General features: G+C 46.6%; 1 protein-coding gene across 2 annotated transcripts; it reads right to left on the bottom strand.

Annotated features, from left to right (window-relative positions):
• Positions 1–1,290: 1,290 nt before the first annotated feature.
• On the bottom strand, positions 1,291–20,825 carry ZER1 (zyg-11 related cell cycle regulator). Of its 2 annotated transcripts, none has more exons than XM_026049168.1 (16): positions 20,740–20,825; positions 16,459–16,722; positions 15,446–15,596; positions 14,688–15,124; positions 13,051–13,227; positions 12,157–12,271; positions 11,493–11,639; positions 11,111–11,284; positions 10,207–10,422; positions 9,504–9,545; positions 9,041–9,160; positions 8,497–8,612; positions 7,966–8,154; positions 6,869–6,966; positions 6,370–6,472; positions 1,291–5,315 (listed from the first exon to the last, which is right to left on the bottom strand). In XM_026049168.1, the coding sequence occupies exons 2-16, from the start codon at positions 16,614–16,616 to the stop codon at positions 5,258–5,260; spliced, it is 2,301 nt and encodes a 766-aa protein (XP_025904953.1). In that variant the 5' UTR covers positions 16,617–16,722; positions 20,740–20,825; the 3' UTR covers positions 1,291–5,257. The 2 variants fall into 2 exon arrangements, with proteins under 2 accessions (XP_025904953.1, XP_025904954.1); XM_026049169.1 differs by having other exon boundaries at positions 16,459–16,630.
• Between the last annotated feature and the right edge of the window lie 306 nt (positions 20,826–21,131).

Here is a 21,131-nt window from a genome sequence, read left to right as displayed (position 1 = left end):
TTTTCAGTTCACCGGAGGCAGTTCAGTTTCACAGGGTTCCTTCCCTGTTTAATCCACTTAGAGTCTGATCCTTTAGGAAGCTGAACTCTTGCAGGATCAGGTTCTTAAGAAAGTCACCCTGGCATTAAGGCAGACTGACTGTTTTAAACTGGACRCCTTTTAAGCTAAAAGCTGAAGCTAGAAGTCTTAAGTATTCAACATTCTGCCAATTACAAATCTTAGATATATTAGAGTTTAGAGGCAATCAGTGGAGTGTAAYATCGTTCTTTTTTCCTCTCACCCTGTTTCATAACAATACTTTCTTCCTTCATGCTTTTCTATTGTCAAACAATATTGCATCGCTTGGAGCGATGAAGACAATAGCCAAGGAACTGCACCATCAACACATGGCAGTTCTTTCCATTTTTAATGAAATATATGACAGTAAAAGAACCAATAATGTACTTAAGTAAACCATACTCATAGACCAAAGGAATAGGACATTGCTAAGCACTAGGTTTAATACACAGCAGGTATCCCAATGGATACAACAGGAAAACAAAATCCATTCAGAATTGTAAGGAAGCAAGAGTTGTGCTTTTTCTTTTTCTTTTTTTTTTTTTCCCCCCTTGGTTTTACCATGTACAAACATTTGAATCAGGCTTCTCAACATCAGGCAAATTAATGGACAGAGTAAAAGCAGAAATTTGCTCATTATAACTGAGATTATTTTCCTGAAACAAATCAAAGAAAAAACTTTTTTTAACAAGAATTTCAGAGATTCAATGACAATTAATTGAAATCAAAATATAGTCTGTTAAAAATAATTTCCRTTCAGGAAGAAATCTCCATCATTCCTTTTCTCGAAGTGCTGCCTTCTCAGCCAGTCCCCATGTTGCTTTTCATCCCTCACTGACAACTGTTAACCTCGGTGCTTCATACCCTCTCGTTGTCGTGGAGACAAGCTGTTTTAATTCTCTCTTGTTTCTCTTTTTTTTTTTTTCCAGCACAAGCCATCCTTTTAACACCTGAGCGTGTCTGGCTGCTTCTTTAGCAATCTCAAGGCCATGCGCATTCTTTGAAGTCACGTCTCAATGGAATGCCCCTGTTCCTCCTGCCCTTCTTCCTCCAGTGATCAGAGAGGAATAGGTTCATTGCTCCAAAACTCTTCCACCTCCTCATCTTCCGCAGAGACCAAAGTGAGTCCAACAGGAGCTCGATGCAGGTGACAAGCTGGGTAGAATGCAGTGCTGAACAGACAGCATTTGAGCCAGCAGGTAGGTGCTGGGTGATAACAGCGTGATGYAGATGGGACAGATCTGTAGTGTTACAAAGAGCCATAGCCTTTATTCCTAAACCTTGACTTGGTCCAGATGAGCAAGTCTGGTACTTCTTGGTGTTAAGCATCATACATGTAGATGCCAGACTTTATACACAGTTCCTTCCACAGATTTTGTAAAAGGGAAGCACCAGCTTGTTCTTTTATCTGTTTCAGAGAAAATGGCAAACACCTGATATACACTGACCTGGGCCACMGACACCAGGAGACATCCTCCAGCCAGGAAGGAAACTACTTACAGTCAAGGTAGAGGCTCCCTTTGTTGGCCCAGTCTCTGCAGAGTAGTACTGAGTTGTGCTCATGCTCTGCTTGTCAAGCTATTGAATATTAAATGAAATGTAAGAGTGAAAACATGAAAGTGTAAGTGTGTGAAGGGGACAACTTCAGAATACAAGTTGTCCCTCTGCTGTATCTTACCATATTATGAACTACTCTTGGGCCTGATTTTCATTTGGTAGATATAACCCCATTCCAGATCGCTGATGGGAATGATTGGTCCTTTGCTCTTTCATGCTCCCTATGCAGTTAAGTCTCCTGGTTCATTCTTTTGCTCCAGCGAAGCTGGAAGGACTGAGAAGCTTCTGGGTAACTSGTTGAGCATTTCAGGGTATCCATCTTCCCCTTTTCATGTAAGACTTTTGTGAGAATCAGCCACTTTCCTCTCCTTTGCAGAGTATTGATTCGATGTCTGAAGGCAATTGTCCTGTTCTGTCCTCAGCATTGTATCCACAGCAGCAATTCCTTAGCTCCAATTTGCCTCCTAAAAGTGCTTCAGGTCATGGCACAAGCGTAAAGTCTAGGGTTCAAAAGCCCTTCTTGTTTCACAATTAGGGAAAGTGAGATACAGTTTCAAACTCCAAATCACAGGCATTCTGGAATTACATTGAGATATTTGAGAGACTCTTTCTTTCTTTTGCTCTTCAGTGAAAGGAAAGTGTTACTTTCCACCTCACAGAACTCTGGCTTGAAGAAATAGGAACTTGTAGCCAAAGCTCTTATTACACCGACAGGGATGCTCTTTTTTTTTCCTAATGCTGTCTCTGTAATTTATCTTGCTGGTAGCTTGGCTGAAAAGCTCATGTGTAGTAGCTGTTAGAGATCACTTTGTGGCAAGTCCTCCTTCCCCCTGGGAGCAGAGACACACTTCACAAAGCCAAGCATTTCTGGCAGGCTGGGCTATCTGATTGCAGGAATTTCCATGTTGCTTTTTATTCTCATTAAGGTACAGCATTCTTACTCATCAGGATTTGCCTGATGACATGTGAGCATTTAGAATTGAGTTTATCTATACATAGTGAAACAAATGTGTTATGCAGCTTGCAACTAATTAGTTTGGGGTACTTCAATAAGGCCTGAAATTACAGGGGTGCAAGTGTGAAGAAACTCAACCTCCTCATGCCTGTAAATCCCAATCTGGACACAACCAAGTCATCTTTTGTTCGTTAACCTTGGTGCAGTTTTGCCAAAAACTGAGGGTGAAACCTCATTGCTTGGCCCTAGTTACAGTGCAAAGTTGAATTCTGCTCTAGCTGAGAACTCTTGAGCTCCAGTTGGCTCCCAGTCATGGTAGCTGCATGCTGGGCACACGGGTTTCTCATACCTGTCCCATTTGTGATGTGTCCCTTCTGCTCCACTCCCACCTCACCAGCACAATCACAATCCCCCGTGCTTCTCTCACTTGATTTAAGATTTCAGTAGTGGCAGCTTTCACTACATGGGCATTAAAAAGAAGCAAGCCTGGTGGGCACTGCCACAGGAGGCAACTTGAAAAAGATGGCACTAGTTAGAGAATGAAATAAGCAAAGTTTGACTCCCCTAATACAGAGGCTGGTCAGCAATATTTGCAGCCTCCTTTAGTTTTTCATCTAGGAGAAAGATTAACAAGCACTACATGGAAAACAGATCTTGAAATTGGCTTCCTTTTCTCAAAGCTTGTACAGACACAAATTCTTGGGGAACAGTAATAAAAGAGAGAAAAATACATTTGAATCAAATGATTGCAAAAAAGTATAATTTGTCAAGTTTTGCAGACCGTATGAAAACAATTCAAAAGTGACACAAAAATATATATGTTTGAAAAATACTTAAAGAAAAAGTACAGATCTCACAATATCAAAACAAATGACATATGATTAAAATGAAAAAAAAAGACATTGAGTAACACCGTGTTGGCAGAAAAAGTAAACCTCTGCAGGGCAGCTGTGTTCTGTCATTTAAAGTGTCAGTTTGCGTCTCTAGGATCTGTCTATAATGTGCTCAGCATTAACTGAGCATTAGAAGAACCTGTCATAGCAGCGAATCAAATCTGAGAGCAATGTATACGAGGGAAGAGAGCAGTGAGCTTTACTGTGCTATTTCAGAGGCCTGAAATGTCCTAATTCACATGGCCACAGTCTTCTCTCATTGCTACCAGATATAAAAATCCCTTCCAAGGGAAGGCTTGTGAATCACCAAAGAGTTGTGACAAGCAGACGGCTCTTAAGCGTAGACTGCACAATGTGGTGTTGAGAGCCTGGCTGTGAGATAAACTTTGGCCTTTGCCTTCTTGAGCCACTATAGTCTGGAGTGTCTTACAGGTGAAGAACACTTCGGTGGGACTCTCCTCTCACGTGCATAAGGATAAATTGGAGGAAATCCGCTGATGTGAGCGGGACTGCACTGGTTAGTGCTGGTGGGAATCAGGTAAGAATAGGGCCTTTTGTTCCTCAGAAAGGGGGAAGACACTTGGGGTGGGACAAGAGGTGCCATCTCTTGTGATCACCTGCCAAAAGGTGCCTGAAGACTCCTCAGTCTCAGAAGGAGATGTCAGCACCTCCTTCTATAGCATTTGTGCTGTACTGAACTTTTCTGCAAAAGGAGACTGACTTGCCTTTGAGCACAGCTAGCCCTAATGCAGACCACAGAGGAGTAAAGCCCCTCCAGTCCGTTACTGGAAGTTGTACAAATGGTACAAGCTGCTCTTGCCTTGGGCCTAATAGAGCTTATTATGATGAGTAGAAAACCACRCTGGCATTTGTAGCCCTTGCCCATAGAACACAACTAAAAAGGTGGTTAAGGACCGAAATGAAGATGTATAGCCCTTCATGAATGAACCTTGTTCCTTGTTGTACAGGCTCCCTTAGAGAGAAATGTTGCCAAGAATGTGCAATGGGCTCTGGGGGTCATCCCCGGCCTTCTGAGGCTTGATGGGGTGACAGATCCTACTGTACTGCCAAAGGGGACAAAACAGAACTTGACTTTACCAGGAATGTTTTACTTCTGATAGACCCATGTAGAATTAGCAGCGCGTCCACTAATAGGAGTCTTCTATAAATCCTGTGATGGGAATGAATAGGCTTGAGAAAACTTTCTTCCCTGTTTACTCTGTTTACTAAGAAGGTCAAYTCTTTTGGTCTAAGTCTCTGGTATCACATTCCCCAAATTCTCTAAGCAAATAAGTTACTCATCACTGCCTGTAACCCCATTTGGTGGCCAAGGCCAATTCAGGACTGGTGTTCTTGTAGACATTACAGGACGTTACTCATGCAATACAGCAAAAGGGAATTTTCTAAAAAGTGGGAAATTAAAAACATCACACTAGCGATCACACAACTAGATCTTCAAGCTCATGGACTTTTGAGGCTTTCTGTGTGGTCTAAAAAAAAAAAAGTTTTAAAAGATACATAATGTAGTTGTCGTTTTTTGTTTTCTTTTTTTTTTATACAGAAATCATACACACAAAACTTCAATCTGAAACTTCATAACGAAAAAGTCCACTAATTTAATGAAAGCATTTTGTTGTGCAAAAAGTCCCTCCCCCCTCCCCTGTTCACCTTCATCTACTGAGGGTCTCACACACACACATAAAGCTTCCTTCCAACAGCCAAGAGTCCTCCCTACATACAGTGAATTAGAGAGAAGCTGGATACAGTGCTGGCAAGAGGCGCTAGGTGATTGCCTCTATCTGGAAGTGTCCATGTTCTCCTCCTTAAAGTTACTGCAGTGCTCTATAACTTTCCTATGGATAAAATAAGGACAAGGAGAGAGGATAGAGTTAAAAACTTATCACATTATAGTTGTGGGCCAATAACAGTAATCTAGGTAAATGTACATTGCTTACACCAGGCAATGTATCTTTCCTGAGATATACATCAAGCAATATTTGAGTCTAAACCCATATACTCCACAAAAGCAGTTTAGAGTTTCAGTTCATCTCCTCTGAATTGCAAGCCACATTATATACATCCAGATCTATATGTGACCATACCTAAATCATCAGGCATCTCTGAATCACATCAGCAAATGTGCATACAAACATCTGTCCTTCATTCTTCTGTCATTTGTCCCTGATTTTCCATTTGGAAATTTATCATTCTTGTGCTGTCCCATTACTTGTTCACTTTCTAATCTAKGCACAATCTGCTTAACCTGTAACAATATTTTGCTATGTTTTCTGCTGTTTTCCGTCACCTCCAGCATTTAGCAACTCTAAAGGTGCATCTGCTGCCCACCCAAAAGGTATATATGCCCAGACAATCTCTACCTCTCTTGTTTCATTCCTCCTGCAGGTATGAAATCAYAGTTCTCAGAGTATCAATGATGAGAAATTGAAGCTGGCATTTAAAACTCTGAAAGGATGACTTCAAAGGAAGGTCAGTTAAAAAAAAAAAGGTACACTGGGGAAGCTCCTACAGGTGGTGGACTCGCTCCGTCTTTTAAAAATTCTCCCATTTTAACTGTGCCATCAGCTTTTCTGGTGACAGAGTGGTATGATATTGAACAAGTATGGAGAAGAATAATGACAGGAGACTGCTTGCATAAGAGATGTAACTAGCAGGTTTGGTTCTCCTGGCTATCAAGCCACTTCTACAACACATTTCCATTTGCCTAGTGTCCATCAAACCCCTCTGTGTACTATCAATCAGTCTGTGTACTGCCCACCTACAGAAACCTCCCTAGGCTCCTGCCATTAGGGCAGGCCTTTATTTGGTAGCCTTGCTCCATATGGGGAAATAAAAATTAAACTGAAGCTAAACTGAGTGTTTGCTGACAGCACATCATTGATTTCCTACCGGGCCATTTCCTTGGTCTCCTGCCGTGCTGAAACCATTTTAATCATGTCCTTCAGAAGAGGAATCCCACCTTCTTTGATCAGCAGTGGGCAGTACTTGTCAGCTGCGGAGAAAAGAATAAAACAGGTCTTTGTGAAGCTTCGCAGAGGGAGGAAACAGGGTGGCAGGAAGGGAGTTTGCTGTATGAGACAGCACAGAACTTTTTTATGGAGTCAGCCTGTTACAGGTACTCTGGCTGTGAACACGGAGGCCATAGAATGGACAAGAATGTAAAAACACTGCCAGAAGGATGGAAATACTGAAGGTATTTGCTCTGTATTACATGTCATTGTTTCTGTTCTGGCTGTGCTGCCTGGACATTCCTCCAGCATTCAAAGAATGTTCTCTCCACGTGCATGTAGTTAAATTGGGAAGATGGCTTTTTCTAGCAAGCTCAGATCCTTCAGCAAGAGGTTCACTGTCCAGGGAAGTAAACATAGTTTTCTAATGTAGAACTTACGGTAGACAGAGACCAGGTTAAACAGTGCCCAGGTTGCCCAGTGCTGGCTGACTGGAGAGATCCCTTGTGGCAGGAGTCGAAGAATTGGTTCAAATGACCTGCACAGAAAAATTGTAGAAGTGAAAGATTCCAAGGTTGCTTCTTGCAGCAGCTCTGGCATTCAAAGCAGTGCAAATTCTGTGCTCATACATACCATGGCAGTAAATCCCATTGGCATGTCAAAGATTGTGGCATCAAAGAGTAAGCCTGTGTCACATGGCAGTGCTGGCAGGTTTACAGGCCTTACGAGCTCAGCATAAACATGCTGTCCAGGGTAATGGATGCAAAGAATTCAACTGAGCCCAGGAACTTATTTCTATCTTGTGTCAGTCATTTTCTTAGGACAGCTGAAACCCAGGAGCACTGATCATTCTGTAGAGCAGCTAGAATAAGATTATACCCAGCCAAAGCTGGCTGCTCATGTGCAATGATTTCTCTGTGACTTCTGGCAACAATCATGTGTCTCCACTACAGCTCAGGCATTGGAATACCATTCGTTCTGGATCCCTGCCCAGCTCTGTGGGAATGCAGAGTACCTGATGCCTTCTTACATGAAGGGCTTTGGAGGATTACACCAGTTATATTAACTCTTGATATGACTTCTAGGAACTGTGTTTAAATATCCCCCAGAGAAAACTGAAAGCTGCAGCAATCCATGTGACTTTCAGAAAGAAACAGACTTGAAGAGGAAAAAGGGACAGCAATCTCAGGAAAGAAACAAAAACAAACAACAACAACAAACTGCAGGCAGTTTCAGAGAGTCAGATCCTGGGTTTCTGAATTATGCAATTTCACCAAAAACATGCCACAATATCTGCTGGGTTCCCATATTTCTCCTATAGGAATTGCCAAGCAAGATGTCTAATTTCAGCAGTGTGTGTGTCAGACACACTTTCAAAGAAGATGTGAAACCTTCACTAAGGAATATGTCCCTAAGGATGTTTCTCCTTCACCTTAGGCAGAGTTGGGCCGTGCCTCTTCCCTCCTGTCTGCTGCTGCGTGTTTCCTGGGACAAACCCAGCTCTTGGGTAAGTGGGCCAAGCTTCTCTATTCCTCACCTGTAATTGATATTCCTTCTGGAGTTGATGTCCCAGCTCTGGATGGCTGCCCACATCCTTTTTACGACTTCTTCTCGGTGCGGCTCGCATATGCCCCAGGCCTCTGGACCATCGAACATGATATGGGAGAGCACCCCGCAGGCGTTATAGGATACCTCAATCCCATCTGCTTTGCTCTCCAACAGGTTGCTACAAACATAGAAGAGATCACTGAGAGGTGCCTGAATGACCTTACTCAACATTTCACAGACAGAAAAGCATCATGTCTTTGATCTCTACCACAGAAGATCACAGAGAAATTATCTCTGGCCTGAAAYGGACACAGTGCTCTTCAGGGACTCAGCTTGTCACTTGTATCACACCTACGCTGTGCAATGCAAGCTGCCTTATGCTTTCCTTTTAGTTTTATGTGATTTTCGATGGGAAAGCAAGCTGAGGCATCAAATGTTTACACGTTCCCAGGTGATTCAACAGCAGAGCCCCAGCACATTTTACCCTGCCTGGGCCCAGCTGTCTGTCAGATGCACTCACCTGAACACGCTGATGAACTGGGAGGTCATGAGCTGCGGGCGGAGCTCCTTCACCTCTGCTACATTGCCCAGGAGGCCCAGCATGTTGCGGTGCAGCTCCTGTTTCTCTGGGAATTCCTAAAGGAACAAGAGATGGGATGGATTGTGTAGGACTGTGATGGTGCTGAGAACAGGCAGCTCTGGTGAAAGATTGTGCAGTGCATCTGGAAAAGTGGAGTATTTCTGAGTAGTGAGCAGTGTTCTCTAGCATTCAAGCTATGTGAAATGAGGGAGTTGAGGCCTGTTATCCACTGCTGCCTTGCTTAAGGGGGACTGTGTTTATAAATACAGCATAGGGAAAGAAGATGATGATATGCATGTTTTTTTCCCTATGGGGTGGATGGCTRTAAAAAATAAATAAATTGATAAAAAATGCAAGTTTTTATTATATAGTGACATACGCTGATGGTCTGCTTGTGGATCAGTTCAGCCAGGGATTGTGCCCATGCACCTGCATTTCTACTAGTAATGCCAATATTCCTCTAGAGGAAGCCAGAAATACTTACTTTTAAGCACTCCAGGAAGAGTTTCATGCCACTGTAGTTGAGGAACATCTCACAGTTATCAGGGGTCTCATCAGTGATGTTCCAGAGGGCACTCCAGGAAAACTCCATCACCTGATCACACTATGGAGCCAAAGAGGGAGAGAAACAGAGCTTTGCTAATGCAAACCAAGTACTTGTATGTCATCTCTGGCATAACGTCAGAGAACTTCACAGGTAAGARGACCTTGTTATTCACTTTCAGCTTGCTGATGAATGTTTTTTTTTGTTGTTGTTGCTGTTGTAGTTGTTGTTTTTGCCTCCCTGCTACCCGCCCCCCTCTCCTTTCTGGAGAGAATATCTTACAACACCAGCTGGGATGTCTAGTGTTTTGTAGAAAAACTGGGCTGGCATCCTGGACTGATCAACATGCCTATGTCAGGCTGAACAGAAAATACTTTGTATATTTTTTGGTAAAAACACTCACCGTTTTATCAGCCAGCTTCTTCTGAATCAGCTTTAGCATTGTCTGTAGGCAAGGAAGGTGAGAGTGAGAACAGGTCAGAAATTACAGAGCTTACAACCACCTGGCTACAGCCAATAGCAGGTAAATGCAGACTGAAAATCTGACCTTTTGCACAAAACCTAATTGGTATTTCTTCCTCTGATTTAATGGGACTAAGTTATGTTCAGTATTGCAGGTATTTGCTCAGAGTCCCTGAACTGCGAAGTTTACAGTGAAATCCATTTTAAGCATTTTTGCAAAGTTAGAAATGTGGTAACTGTATCAGGGTAGTTGCCTGAGCAGGTCTTTGGAAAGGTGTGGGATATGAGTGGACATGAATTGGGAAACTAGTGCAAACTCTGGGGAGATGCTGAAGGAGGTGGGTCAAAGATCGTATCAGTTCCAAAAAGAGCATAATGCATTCAAGATGGGAGAGCAGTGGGTCACGCTGCTTCCCTGTGCTCACGTAGAGCCTATCTATGAGCCTGACTTCCAGTGCTGGCGAGCCAGGAAGAGCTGTCAGATGGAGGGACAGGTGCCAGGAGACATTAGCACCGCTGGGACACAGGTTCCCCGCTGTGACACTGTCAGGTTGAATCACTGGCTGGACGTGCCTGCTGCCCTGCTGTAAGGGAACCATGGTAGCCTGGTTAAGTGTAAGCAGACAACTTGGGACCATACCAACCATGACAAACCCCATCTTGCCCACGGCTTCCTTATGATCATTGTCCACCTGGCAGACCAGAGCATTACACAGGTGCACGGCGATGCGCTGGATCGACTCATCCTGCCGGCTCTGGTTGAGGATGTTCAGCAGCAGCTCGTTGACTCGGCGGTACTGGAACTCCAGCTCCTCGGGGATGCTGAAGTTGCACAGTGTGAGACAGCAGTTCCGCTGCACCTAGGGCAAGAATAAGCAAACTGTGCTGGGAGGCTAAGAAAACACAGTCCTATCACCTCATGTTCCCTTGCTGTTTAGCACCAAAACCATTTTCTTGCCTAACTGCTATGACTAAAATTTCTATTACCCTCATACCTATCCTTGTGCTTTATCTGTAACCTCCCTTTTCTCACTTGCTGTCACTCTAGCATCTCACAATCGCCCAGTTTCATTGCTTTGCTGCCAATAAACTCACCATGCAGCAATTGCCACTCTACAATCCAGGGGCATTGTACTATCCAAGATCAGCAACCTTCTGGTACAGTGCCTTAATATAATGTCACTTTCTATAGACTCAACACCCCTAATGCTTGCACATCTTCACCCCTAATTGCCACGATAAGGGCTGGACATCTATACCATGGGCTTTAGACATCCTTTGATCCACAACTATCACCTAAAAAGAACTTTGATCCACAACTATCACCTCATCACTTGCTTTCTCTGTCATGTGGAGAAAGAGTGCCCTGCATGTAATCTCCATTATGGAATGAAGGCAAGGAATGGATCTGGGCTTTCTCTAATGCTTGTCTTGACTCATATCCTGGAGGCTCAGAGGGCCTAGATGCTACATCAGGCTAGAAGAAAGGAAGGGAAAAGACAGGGAAGGCAGGTCTATAGGAGCTGAAGGAGGTTGGGCTGCTCTTACTGTGACTTCCTGGTAGGACTCCATGCCGTTCAGGACCACCTGGATGACCTGGTGCCGCAGCTTCACGCTCTGCTCCATGCGGTACTCGGAGTTGGTCAGGTAAAACAGTGCTGCACTGCCTGTTACCTGGATGTTTTTGTCATCCTTGTGGCACTTCAGGGCTGTGATCACCAGCTGCAGAGAAGAAACGTGAACCTTCAGTGCACTGATGTTGCAGGAATATCCTAAAAGGCATCTCACAAAATCAAGATACCCAATTTCACTGCACAAACTGGGAAGGAAATTCCTCTTCAATGGCCTGCCATGGTGTCCAAGGGCAGCAGAAAGCCTGGGCTTGAAAAATCTCCCTTGAGGGGTAAGATAAATGCTTAGTTGGGCTCACCTGGAGCGCTCGCAGCAGCTGACTACAGCGCTCGATACGGGCAATGTCGAAAAGGAGATTGATGGCCCGGGAAGTGATTTCTGGTCGGTGTTCAGTGTAAGCCTCAATAGCGTTCAGAACCTGCTCTTCATTCTTGTCCCCGCTCACCTGGCATGGAGACAAAGAAAGAGTCAGAGAATAAAGGATGCAGGAGGAAAGGCAGCATGAGAAGGGAGCTTTGAGGGTAAATTTAGAAGGTTAAAGCACACAACTGTTTTCTCTCCTGCTGGTAGGACTTGGCCCAATGTGGGAGCAAAGGGCCTATGTCACTTCTCAGCCCAGAGGGAAAGAATGGCCCCTTCATGGCAGCAAGATGGTCCTCACAAGTAAGGCTCCTCTTCCTTGTCTTAAATCCTTGTTTTGTTAGAATAAGGATAGACACCTTGCTGGGTGCTTTTTCCCAGGCCCTTATCTAAGAGGCACACATCTTCCCCTTGCGAAAACTGTGGTGCCTGTCTTGCCTTCTGGTAGCTCTCCTGCATTACCAAGTGGCTACTGAAAGGTCAGAGCTCAAGTTGTCACATGCCAAAATTCGAGAACTCCTCTCTACTGGCAGCCAGGGGTTTTGCTGTTCTTTGCACTTCCACCAACTACCCCCTGCCAATATTTTTTGCTGCCTCATTACCTTGTAAGCTGGAATATGTGTCAGGCGGCAGAGAGATGTTTCAAAAAGGCCCAAGAACTGGAGTGGTCTTTTCAGACCCCGGAAGGGAGCAATGCTGCTCTTTGCTGGTTCGATGCTGAGAAAAGAAGAGATCACTCATGTTGGTACCCTGCTGTTTCTCTGCCACAGGGGCAGGTATCTGCTCTCCATTCACTCTGACTGCACTGCTCCTGTTAAGCAGGAGCCAATATCTTTTTCAGCAGCTTTGGAAAGGAGCCAATGCTGTCCTGCTTGTTTGCTTTTGTTTGTAAGTGTTCAGGGACTAGGACAGCAGAGCTCTTGGTTGACCTGGAAAAACAGACTTCCAAGTGTGTCTCTGCTGAGGTGCCCTGGGGTTTTCAAAGGTTGACTTGCCTAGCAGAAAGGTAGAATCTGAAAATCCACCTTTAGATTCTAAGTCCCTAGTATAGCCAGTTCTCCTATAAACATGCATATATTGACTCAGTGCAGAAATGCCTCAGAAGAGCCTGGACTCTGGTTGGGGTAAGAATGTTTCATTTAGAAAATGTGTAAAGGGGTTCAGACTCCTCTCAGAGGAAATATAAACTAGTGCTAAAGATTTCGGAAAGATGTGTATTGAAAAGAAGGGCTGGAATATTTCCTCAGATACGTGTGCAAGACAGGTAGGTTGATTTTTTTATTACATTTAAAGCTCCTATCCATGTCACAGATGGGAATCATAACTGATTCCCATATAGGTCTTTAGCATCAGGGAGAATTAGCACCAGTTGTATCTTGCTTTTTAATATTAATTAGACCTAAAGCATTTGAAAGCGCAGAAGACAGAACTGTCCTTAATTCAATTTTGACAAAACTTTCCATCCAAACAGACATGAGTAGTTACTGTTCCCTTGCCTTGTCTGGCCCATCTTCTCCTCCATGCTTGGGATAGTGCAGTTCTCCAGCATGGTGTGCCCTGAGATATCGAGCGAAGTAAGGTTTACCAAGCTTTCCACAAACAGGTTGAGAACTCGCCGGGTCAGCTTGAATTTGTAGTAACTGGACAGATGGTCTCGAGAGATATCCAAGTGCCTGCAAATGACAGAGAGCAGCTCAGAGCCTGGAAAGCATCAGCTGGGACTTCTCCCACTCTATCAGGAAAAAAAAAAGAGAAACCAAGGTTTGTTTTTGTTTCTTTTTTTCTTCCCCTTTCCTCTCTGAGATACAGCAATATGGTTCTGTAGGATCTGGCAGCAGGATCTGGCTTGTGTCTAACCACAGTCACAGATGCCTGGTGGAAGCCTACTCAGAGTGCAGCACGGTGTATTTGGCCACCACAAAGCCAACYGCTCTAGGCTCAGGGACTGCCTTTCCCAGGCTCCACCACAGCAGCCACCTGAGCAATTTTGCCTGGGGATTAAGATGCGTTGGAGGATCTTTGCATCTCCCAAAACATATGCTGGTTCACCCCACAAATTAAGTAACACAAGTTTGTCTGCTCTGCAATCTTTTCTTTTTCCACCCCAGGSTGTTACTCTCTATTAAGTTCATGTATCTTTTAGGTATTTAAGTGTTTATGCTTTGGTGGATTTTTGATACCACAGGAGTTGTGGGACAACTTGATCAACTGCCACGTGCAAGTGGTGTCCCTTACAGGTCTGCTCTACGGGGMCAGTTCTGACCTGCCAAGCAGTAGCTAAGACTCCTTAGGAGAGATTTCTAAACTGCCTAAGACAGGAGCCAATGTTCTGTTCATAAAAATKACTTCTATGTGTTGCAGACCAAGCTGCACTGAAAATATCCAGGGTTGAATTAAGTTACTCGGATTTACTCCAGGAGATTTTTCTGAGACTTTTGGGTCATGTGTAACCCTAGTACCCCCTAGTGTTTGCAGCCAGTAGACTCGGTATTAAAGCCACTGGAAAGTATCAGCTGCTCAAACAGTAAGGCCCCTCTTTTTACCTCAGAAAGTCCTGAATCCCTTTCCTGATACCATTGTGTCTCTCGAATAGCAATTGTCTCAGTTCTGTTTCAGCAAGTCATTCCACTGTCAGCAAGGTTAAGTCCCGAGTGCCAATTTATTTTGGCTGCTCTTTCCCCTGGTTGCTCCATCCACGCACAGTGTGCTTAGCGAGAGCAGAGCAGACAGTGTGAGGAGCTGTGGGAGAGGTTTTTTCCTAGTTTTGTCTCAAAGACAAATTTGGATATTTGACTGGTAGTTTCAAGGGCTGAATTACAGTGTGGTTTTCACTACACCAGTACCTGCACACATCCACAACCATTTTCCCCATCTCTCAGATATTCTGTTATGACTTTTAAACAGAGTTTCTGCTATGTGAATGGCCTTGATACAATTTTGCAAGCAAAACCCAGGCTGATTTTAGATGTTTCAGTTGTACAGCAAGTTAATGACTGAGCCTGTTTAAGGAAGCATTTTTAACTTGAAAGCAGTTGTGGATGTCTCTCAGTCAATGGGCCAGTAACCCATTCCCAAGARATCTGCATGGCTCTTATCTGTGGCAAAAGGATAAAGAAGGAAGAAGTCTGCTGACCTGAGCTTACGGAGCTGTGCGATCACCTGGATGTGCTCCTCTGAAAGGTCCATGTTGTAAAGCACTAAGGAAACCAGACTGTCCTTCCACTGGGTCAGAAATCCCACATCGTTCAGCTGGATCCCAGAGAGATCAAGAGCTGCAAGGGAGGCCAAAGGCCGAAGCAACGTCTCCACGTTTACCCCCTCGATCAAGCGGCCGAGGTTCAGGAASCGCAAGCGGCTAAAGCCTTCAAAAGTAAAGTCCTTAACCAAGACCTGGCGAGTGGGGTTCACCAAACAGTCATCCTCACAGCCTCCAGGGTTCTCCTCCTCGTAGAAGATATTACAGCAGCCAAAGAGGCTAAGGGAGATAAGCGTGTGGCTGAAGCTCACCAAGGTTTGCAGGCTCTTGGCTGTCAGCTTCTCGCAGTTAGTCAAGTAGAGCTCAACAAGATCCTGGAAGACGGGAAATCAAATCGTTAGAAATAYTTCACAAGTGGAAGTATTCCACCGTTCCCTTCACTATCTCCTGCTGGGAGAAGCCCAAGACCAGCTATCATCTGACTTGGCCATTCCGTGTCCCCATTCCATCCCTGACAGGGGCTTTGGRATCTGAGGAGGGAGATGCTGTGATTCTTCCAAAGAAAGAATTAGGATTCTTTTCTAATAGAGGAATGGAGCTTTGAGAATCTCAGGATGCCTGCGATTCTAGCTGGTGCCCACGTGTCACTGCTGCTAGTGTGACGTGACAGCCAGAGGCCGTCACTGCAAAACCACCTGCTTCCTGATGGCCTCCAGGTCCTGGTCCTGCACAATCTGTTCCCGCAGGTGGATCCGAGCTAGCCTCGTGCTCCGTGGATCAGAGAACAAGGTGAAGAAGCTCTCGTGGGGTTCAAAGATGCTGTCTGTCTTCACCAACTCCACATACCTGTATCAGGGGCAAAGATGTTAGCACAGCATGACACACAGGCTCCGCTACAGCTCTACCATCTGTGCTGGTCACTAATGTGTGACCGAGCGTGTGAGCACACGCAGACTCCCTGCAGATCACCCAAAATAGCCTATGGGCTAGTGGGAACTTGGGCTGGGATCTTCTCTTGCACAAAACTAACAACCCTTAGGAAAATCTCATAGGAAGAGATTTGCATGAGGTCATATGGATATTTCTGGGCAAACTGCATTCTGTCGAGCATGGACATCGGGACTTTTCCACCCATTTAACACTAGTATTTTGGTGTTTCATCTTCACCTTTCAGAAAATTAGCTGGCCAGGGTTCTCTGCCAGAATCCATGGGCAGTGGTTCAACTGAGACAGATTGTGATGACCAGGTTATAAATCCCTGGAAGCAGGTTGCTTTGTAAAGTTATAGGAGTAGCAGCCTTAAAATGCAGCTTCTGTATTTTGTGCTCTTATTTCTCTGACTTGAGTTTTAATGATGTCAGGGTGCGGAAATGGGAAAGCTCCTCTGTTGCTTACTGGTGTTCTTGGATCAAATAATGATTTTCTTTTTTTTTCTACTTTTGAGTTTACCTATGTGGGGAATAGTGACTGGCAGAATTAGAATAGCATATATCGGTACAAGTACCCTTGGGACACTTCATTCTGAAGCCGAGTTGTGTTTCCAATATGAGGATCAAACATCAAAGAAGAGCCCTGTGAATTCCTTCCCATTTCTTTTTCCCTGCATTCTTCTCAACACTCTTTCCTAAAGAACTTCATTCCCTCGTTTCCCCTTCCCTGGGCTTTTCCCCAAAGGAGACAACAGCTTCTCCACCGGCCGGAGACATACTCGTTGACGAGCTTGTCGCAGATCTCGCTTGGCAAGAAGATGTCGGGGTGAAGCCGGAGAGTTTCATTGTCCAGCAGGTAGCAGAGAGTCCCCTCCAAGTTGCGAAGACAGTAATCGGTGCACAAGGTCATCAGTGACTCTGGGCTGTCGGATGCCATCCTGAAGGAAGGAACTGGAAGGGGAAGCGCAGAAAGAAGCTTTTGATTCAGAAGATCCTCCACACGAGGGAAATTCCAGGGTGCATTTACAGGGGCATCAGGACAACTACAAGCAGAGGGAAAACAGACATGTTGAGAATGGGGATAYTGGAGGTGATCTGCAAAGCTCTTGTACTAGCGAGATGTTGCTGCTGTATTTGCAGCCAGTCACTGGCTGACATCAAAGGAACCTGCAGCATTTGGGCTTCTCTGCAAGTGTGTCCTTGATTCCTTGGGATTTATGCTCCCTCCTTGGTGAACACGGGATAAAATGACACTGCATTTTTTGGGGGACACTGCAGTAATGAGTTAATATGAAACACATTGGGTAGTGAGGCTACACAGCAAGCAAATGTTTCCTCACTGCGAGCGTTATCTGGCTGATGAAGGGCGTTTGGAGGGAAGTGGCAGAAACCACATTGCTCTGTTCCCTTCAGGCAGGGTTGGATCAACCACCACAGAATTTACTGTGGGGAAGATTCCTTGTGGAGGCCAAACACAGTAGCCCTCGTCTTGTGCCTGTAGTTGTGATTGCCATCATTGCACATGAAGTTTCACGTTTGAGCTTTTCTTGCAGCTTCAGGCTCCTTGGACTAGAGGGTGAAGCAGAGCAGAAGGCAGAGGACACGGTACTGACTGCTTTGGCTTTCCCTTGCAAGTGCAGTGCAGGGGGGTGAATGGCAGCACACAGATGCATGCAGCTCCCTGGGAGCTGCTCACCTAAACCACTCCAAGCTGCCACAAGAAAGTATGTGTGAAAGAGCTGCAAAAAGGCCAGGGGCTTTTCTTTGCCCTTCTTATTCTTTCATGCTGGATAACAAAGCAGGGAGAATTAGAGGAAGATCATCCTGTTTGGTTTAACAAAAACTCCCTTTACTTTCAAAGGGTCAAATCACATTAGAAGCAACCCAATATGAGCCCTTCTAGATACTTTTCATGCACACACATACATTTTTTGAAATGTTTATTTTTGACATGAAAGCTTGCGCCTTTCCACTTGCTGCATCCCTATAGGTAGTCAGGACTGCAGTGCCATGGAGCCAGTAGCTCCCCTCTGGCCGCAGCTCAGCAGCCCTTGCTGTCAAAGTTGATGCAACATGTTTTTAACTATGTGGCCAACCTCTTATCATCCTGTGGCTGCAGAGAGCAGGATACCTGTGTGTCCCCTGCTCTCTGCTTCTGAGAAGTCCTTTAAAGTCTCCTGTGCTCTTTTCTTCTCTCATGCAGTATTATCATAACATAGTAAGCATTTAATTTGCTTTCTTGACCTTAATCGCTATCTCCAAAGCCAGCCTGGATGGATCAGGCACCCTTTTCCCTCAGAGGTACTTTCAGATGCTCCCTGCCTGGGCCATGACACCATTAGAAAGGATCGGTTAAAACTGAGGATGAGGTAACCTTGCAAATTCAGGCTCCAAATGGTCTCTGTGGGARACAGGAGCACAGCTGTGCCTGAGCCTGCCTGGCAGCCCGGGCTCCCGGCCCTCTGATCCCTCCCTGTGCTGCAGAATGGATTTCTGTGCAAACATGAGGGCAGCACAAGTTGCAAATCAAAGCTCTTTTCTTCCTTCTGTGTCTCATTAATTCTCTTTCTGAGGGTGTGTTTCAGTGCCAGGGACAAAGAGTTGGCCCCAGAATTAACCCACGGCAGACACAGCAASCACTCAAGGACGTAGGCGGTGACAGAGGCCTTGCCATGCTGGACCTCGCCAGGGAGGTGTGCGCCCCAGGCCCTGCTTCCCTCGGCCAAACCCCTTCTAGGGCAACTGGATGACACTGCCAGGCACCAGCAGGGAATTTGCCTTGTCTTTTGGCTTTACTTGAGCCTGATCAATAACTTCTCCTTCCTCTGTGCAGCTGCAGGCAACTGGCAGGATCACGTTTCAATCCCCAGGCTCCTTAAGACCTGCTGTGTTCTGACYTAGAACTGGAGTGGGCTTTCCTGAGGGATCTCAGGCAGCCTCTCTGCTGGTSTTGGCTCAGGAGGCAGAAAGGTCCCCAAGCAAAAGCAGAGGCAGGGAGCGGAGAAAAACTAAATAAAACTCAGCAATCATAAAAGTTGTAGCCACGCGCGAGACAGTCTAAAGGGCACAATCTGCTGCTCTGAGTCACTTGTGTCCCAAGCCAGGGTCGTAACATGGAATTACAGCTTCCCAAGGGTACTTTTGTAACTCAGACCTTTGTGATATGCGTGGTACGAAGAACTAAAGTAAGATGGTGGGTCTTGAGTCATACTGCAAAAGAAGGAAATCCATAATCAACAGCGCTCTCCGTTGTAGTTATGTCAGGAGAGGAGTCGAGGATTATAGGGGCCGCTGGCTGCAGCGTGGGAGTTTCCTCCAGGCGCTGACTAGGACGCTGCAGGTAGGAGGAAGGTGTCCTGTGCTCTGCCCTGTGTCTGTTCTGGAGATGCATCTGCTTCCTGTCCAGAACAAGTCCCGCTTGCTGGGTGGAATCTTTCCAGAAAGGCAAGATCAACAGGAATATCTGAACCAGCAGGGAAATGTGTTCTGATATTCCCACCAGCTCACCTGGCCCATCAGACCAGAGCTCCTGGAGCCCGTGTTCTTGCCCTGTTTATTACTGGCAGCCAGGGACCTCAGAAACAAATTCCCACTAAAAATCTGTTGTCACATGCAGCTGGAAAAGGCCAGTGCTTGGGCCCTGTCCAAGCAGCTTAGAGCACTAAAGGGCAAGCTCTGCCTTTCTGCAGCTCCCAGCTCTCCAGGGTCCGGCTCTTGGGGCGATCACAGCGCAGCTGGTTGATCCCAGTCCGGGAGAAATCAGCTGCGCTTTTAACTTCCAAGCTCCCACAAATCCCCCAACAAAGTTCCCTGCAGGGGAAAAGTCATTAAACTCCCCTGGTAAWATAACACCTAAGAAGAGCTTTTCCCCTCATGATTTCTTACCCATATTAGAGTAGCACCCAGAGCTGAGGCTGCAACCATGGTCCTTTGACATAACCCAGGCTAGCGCCTCCTCTATGAAATTCCACACAGACTCACAATGTGACATGTGGCCAGGGGCAGGCGGCAGTGCCAACAGTGGGACTCCACTGAGGAATGTCCTCTCTGCAGAGCAGCTCAGGGTGCTTTGTTGATAAAAACACAAGAACCAGAGATGCTGATGAATCACTAACATTTGCCTAATCATTATCCCCAGGCAGCAGAGCAGCAAGTCGCCTGCCTGCAGGGCTGTCACCGGTGCTGGCTGGCGCCTGTGTTTCTGCAGGATCACGACAGACGTGTGGAAGAAGCAGAAAGTGCAAACGCAGGAACGGAGAAGGCAGYGGGACTATGGATGAAAATCTCTTTTGGCAGTTTCCTTCTCCACCTGAATCCCTGCCATATCCATGCACGAAGGAACTGAGCCCCTTCAAGGCAAGGTAGCAGCCGTATAAAAGCCGGGATACCAGACTACCCACCGGAGCAGCCCTATCAGTGGAGTGAGAGCAGCCTCCCACCATCCCGGGACCTAAAGGAACCTGCAGTACCATAAAATGCAGCTTCCCTCTCCCYCCTCACCAGCCTGCCAGCTCCAGGGCCCCTCTCTTGCAAACAGGCCTTATCTGGGGCTACATCTGTATTTTTCAAGGTGTTCTTGGCTTCAGTGGCCCGCGCTGCTCTCGACGCTCCTGGGGACGCCTGTGCCAGTAACGCTCTGCCCTGGACTTCAGCCTCGTCTTCTCTCCCTCTCTCCCTGATGCCCAGCCAGGCACCGTGCGGCTCCCCGRCAGCCACAGACCATTTACGCTGCCCTAAGGATTAAAGCTGCTTTTTTCAACATCGGGTACTTGTCCAAGGAGAGGGCAAATAATAAACACCGTCAGATATCAGTTATAAAGAAAGATGTGAACAGATTTCAAGCAAACGGAGTCTGGCACAGGGGAGATTTTGAAGGAAAACTGCACTGTCATTTTGCTCGGCATCTTGCGGCTGCAAATCACTGCGTTCCCGTTAATGGTCGGGTCCCTGCAACCGGTGCAGAAAACGCCACCCCCGCGCGGGCACAAACCGAGCACAAAACGTCCAGCTGGGGGCTGCTGCTGCCCGGTGGCCGGAGCGGGGCGGCGGGAAGCACTGACCTCTGCGGCGCTGCGCCGAGGAGCTACGCGGCGCCTCTTCTCGGCGGAAGGTCACGCATGGCCGGGAGCCCTCGGCTCGCCGCCGCTCCCGGCGCGCTCGGCCTCCGCGTTCCGCGCGGGCGGCCGCGGTTCGGGGCCCGGCCCGGCGGGGGGTGGGGGCGGCCCCGGCGGGCGGTTCCGCGTCCTCCTGGGCGCGCTCCCCCCGCCGCGGCCTCCGCTGTCAACAAACCCCGCCGTCACTTCCGCCAGCCGCGCCGGAAACGCCGCGGCCGCCGCCGCCGCCGCTCGGAAGCACCGGCCCGCCCGGAACTCTCCGGGCCCCGCCCACGCTTCCCGCCCGCCCTCACGGCTTGGCGTCACCGCAGCGTGGCTGCGTCACGCAGCGCCTATGT

This window comes from Nothoprocta perdicaria, unplaced genomic scaffold, assembly GCF_003342845.1.
Source record: "Nothoprocta perdicaria isolate Ctin4 unplaced genomic scaffold, notPer1 scaffold_6, whole genome shotgun sequence".
Lineage (NCBI taxonomy): Eukaryota > Metazoa > Chordata > Aves > Tinamiformes > Tinamidae > Nothoprocta > Nothoprocta perdicaria.
This window is presented reverse-complemented; position numbering and strand designations above follow the sequence as displayed.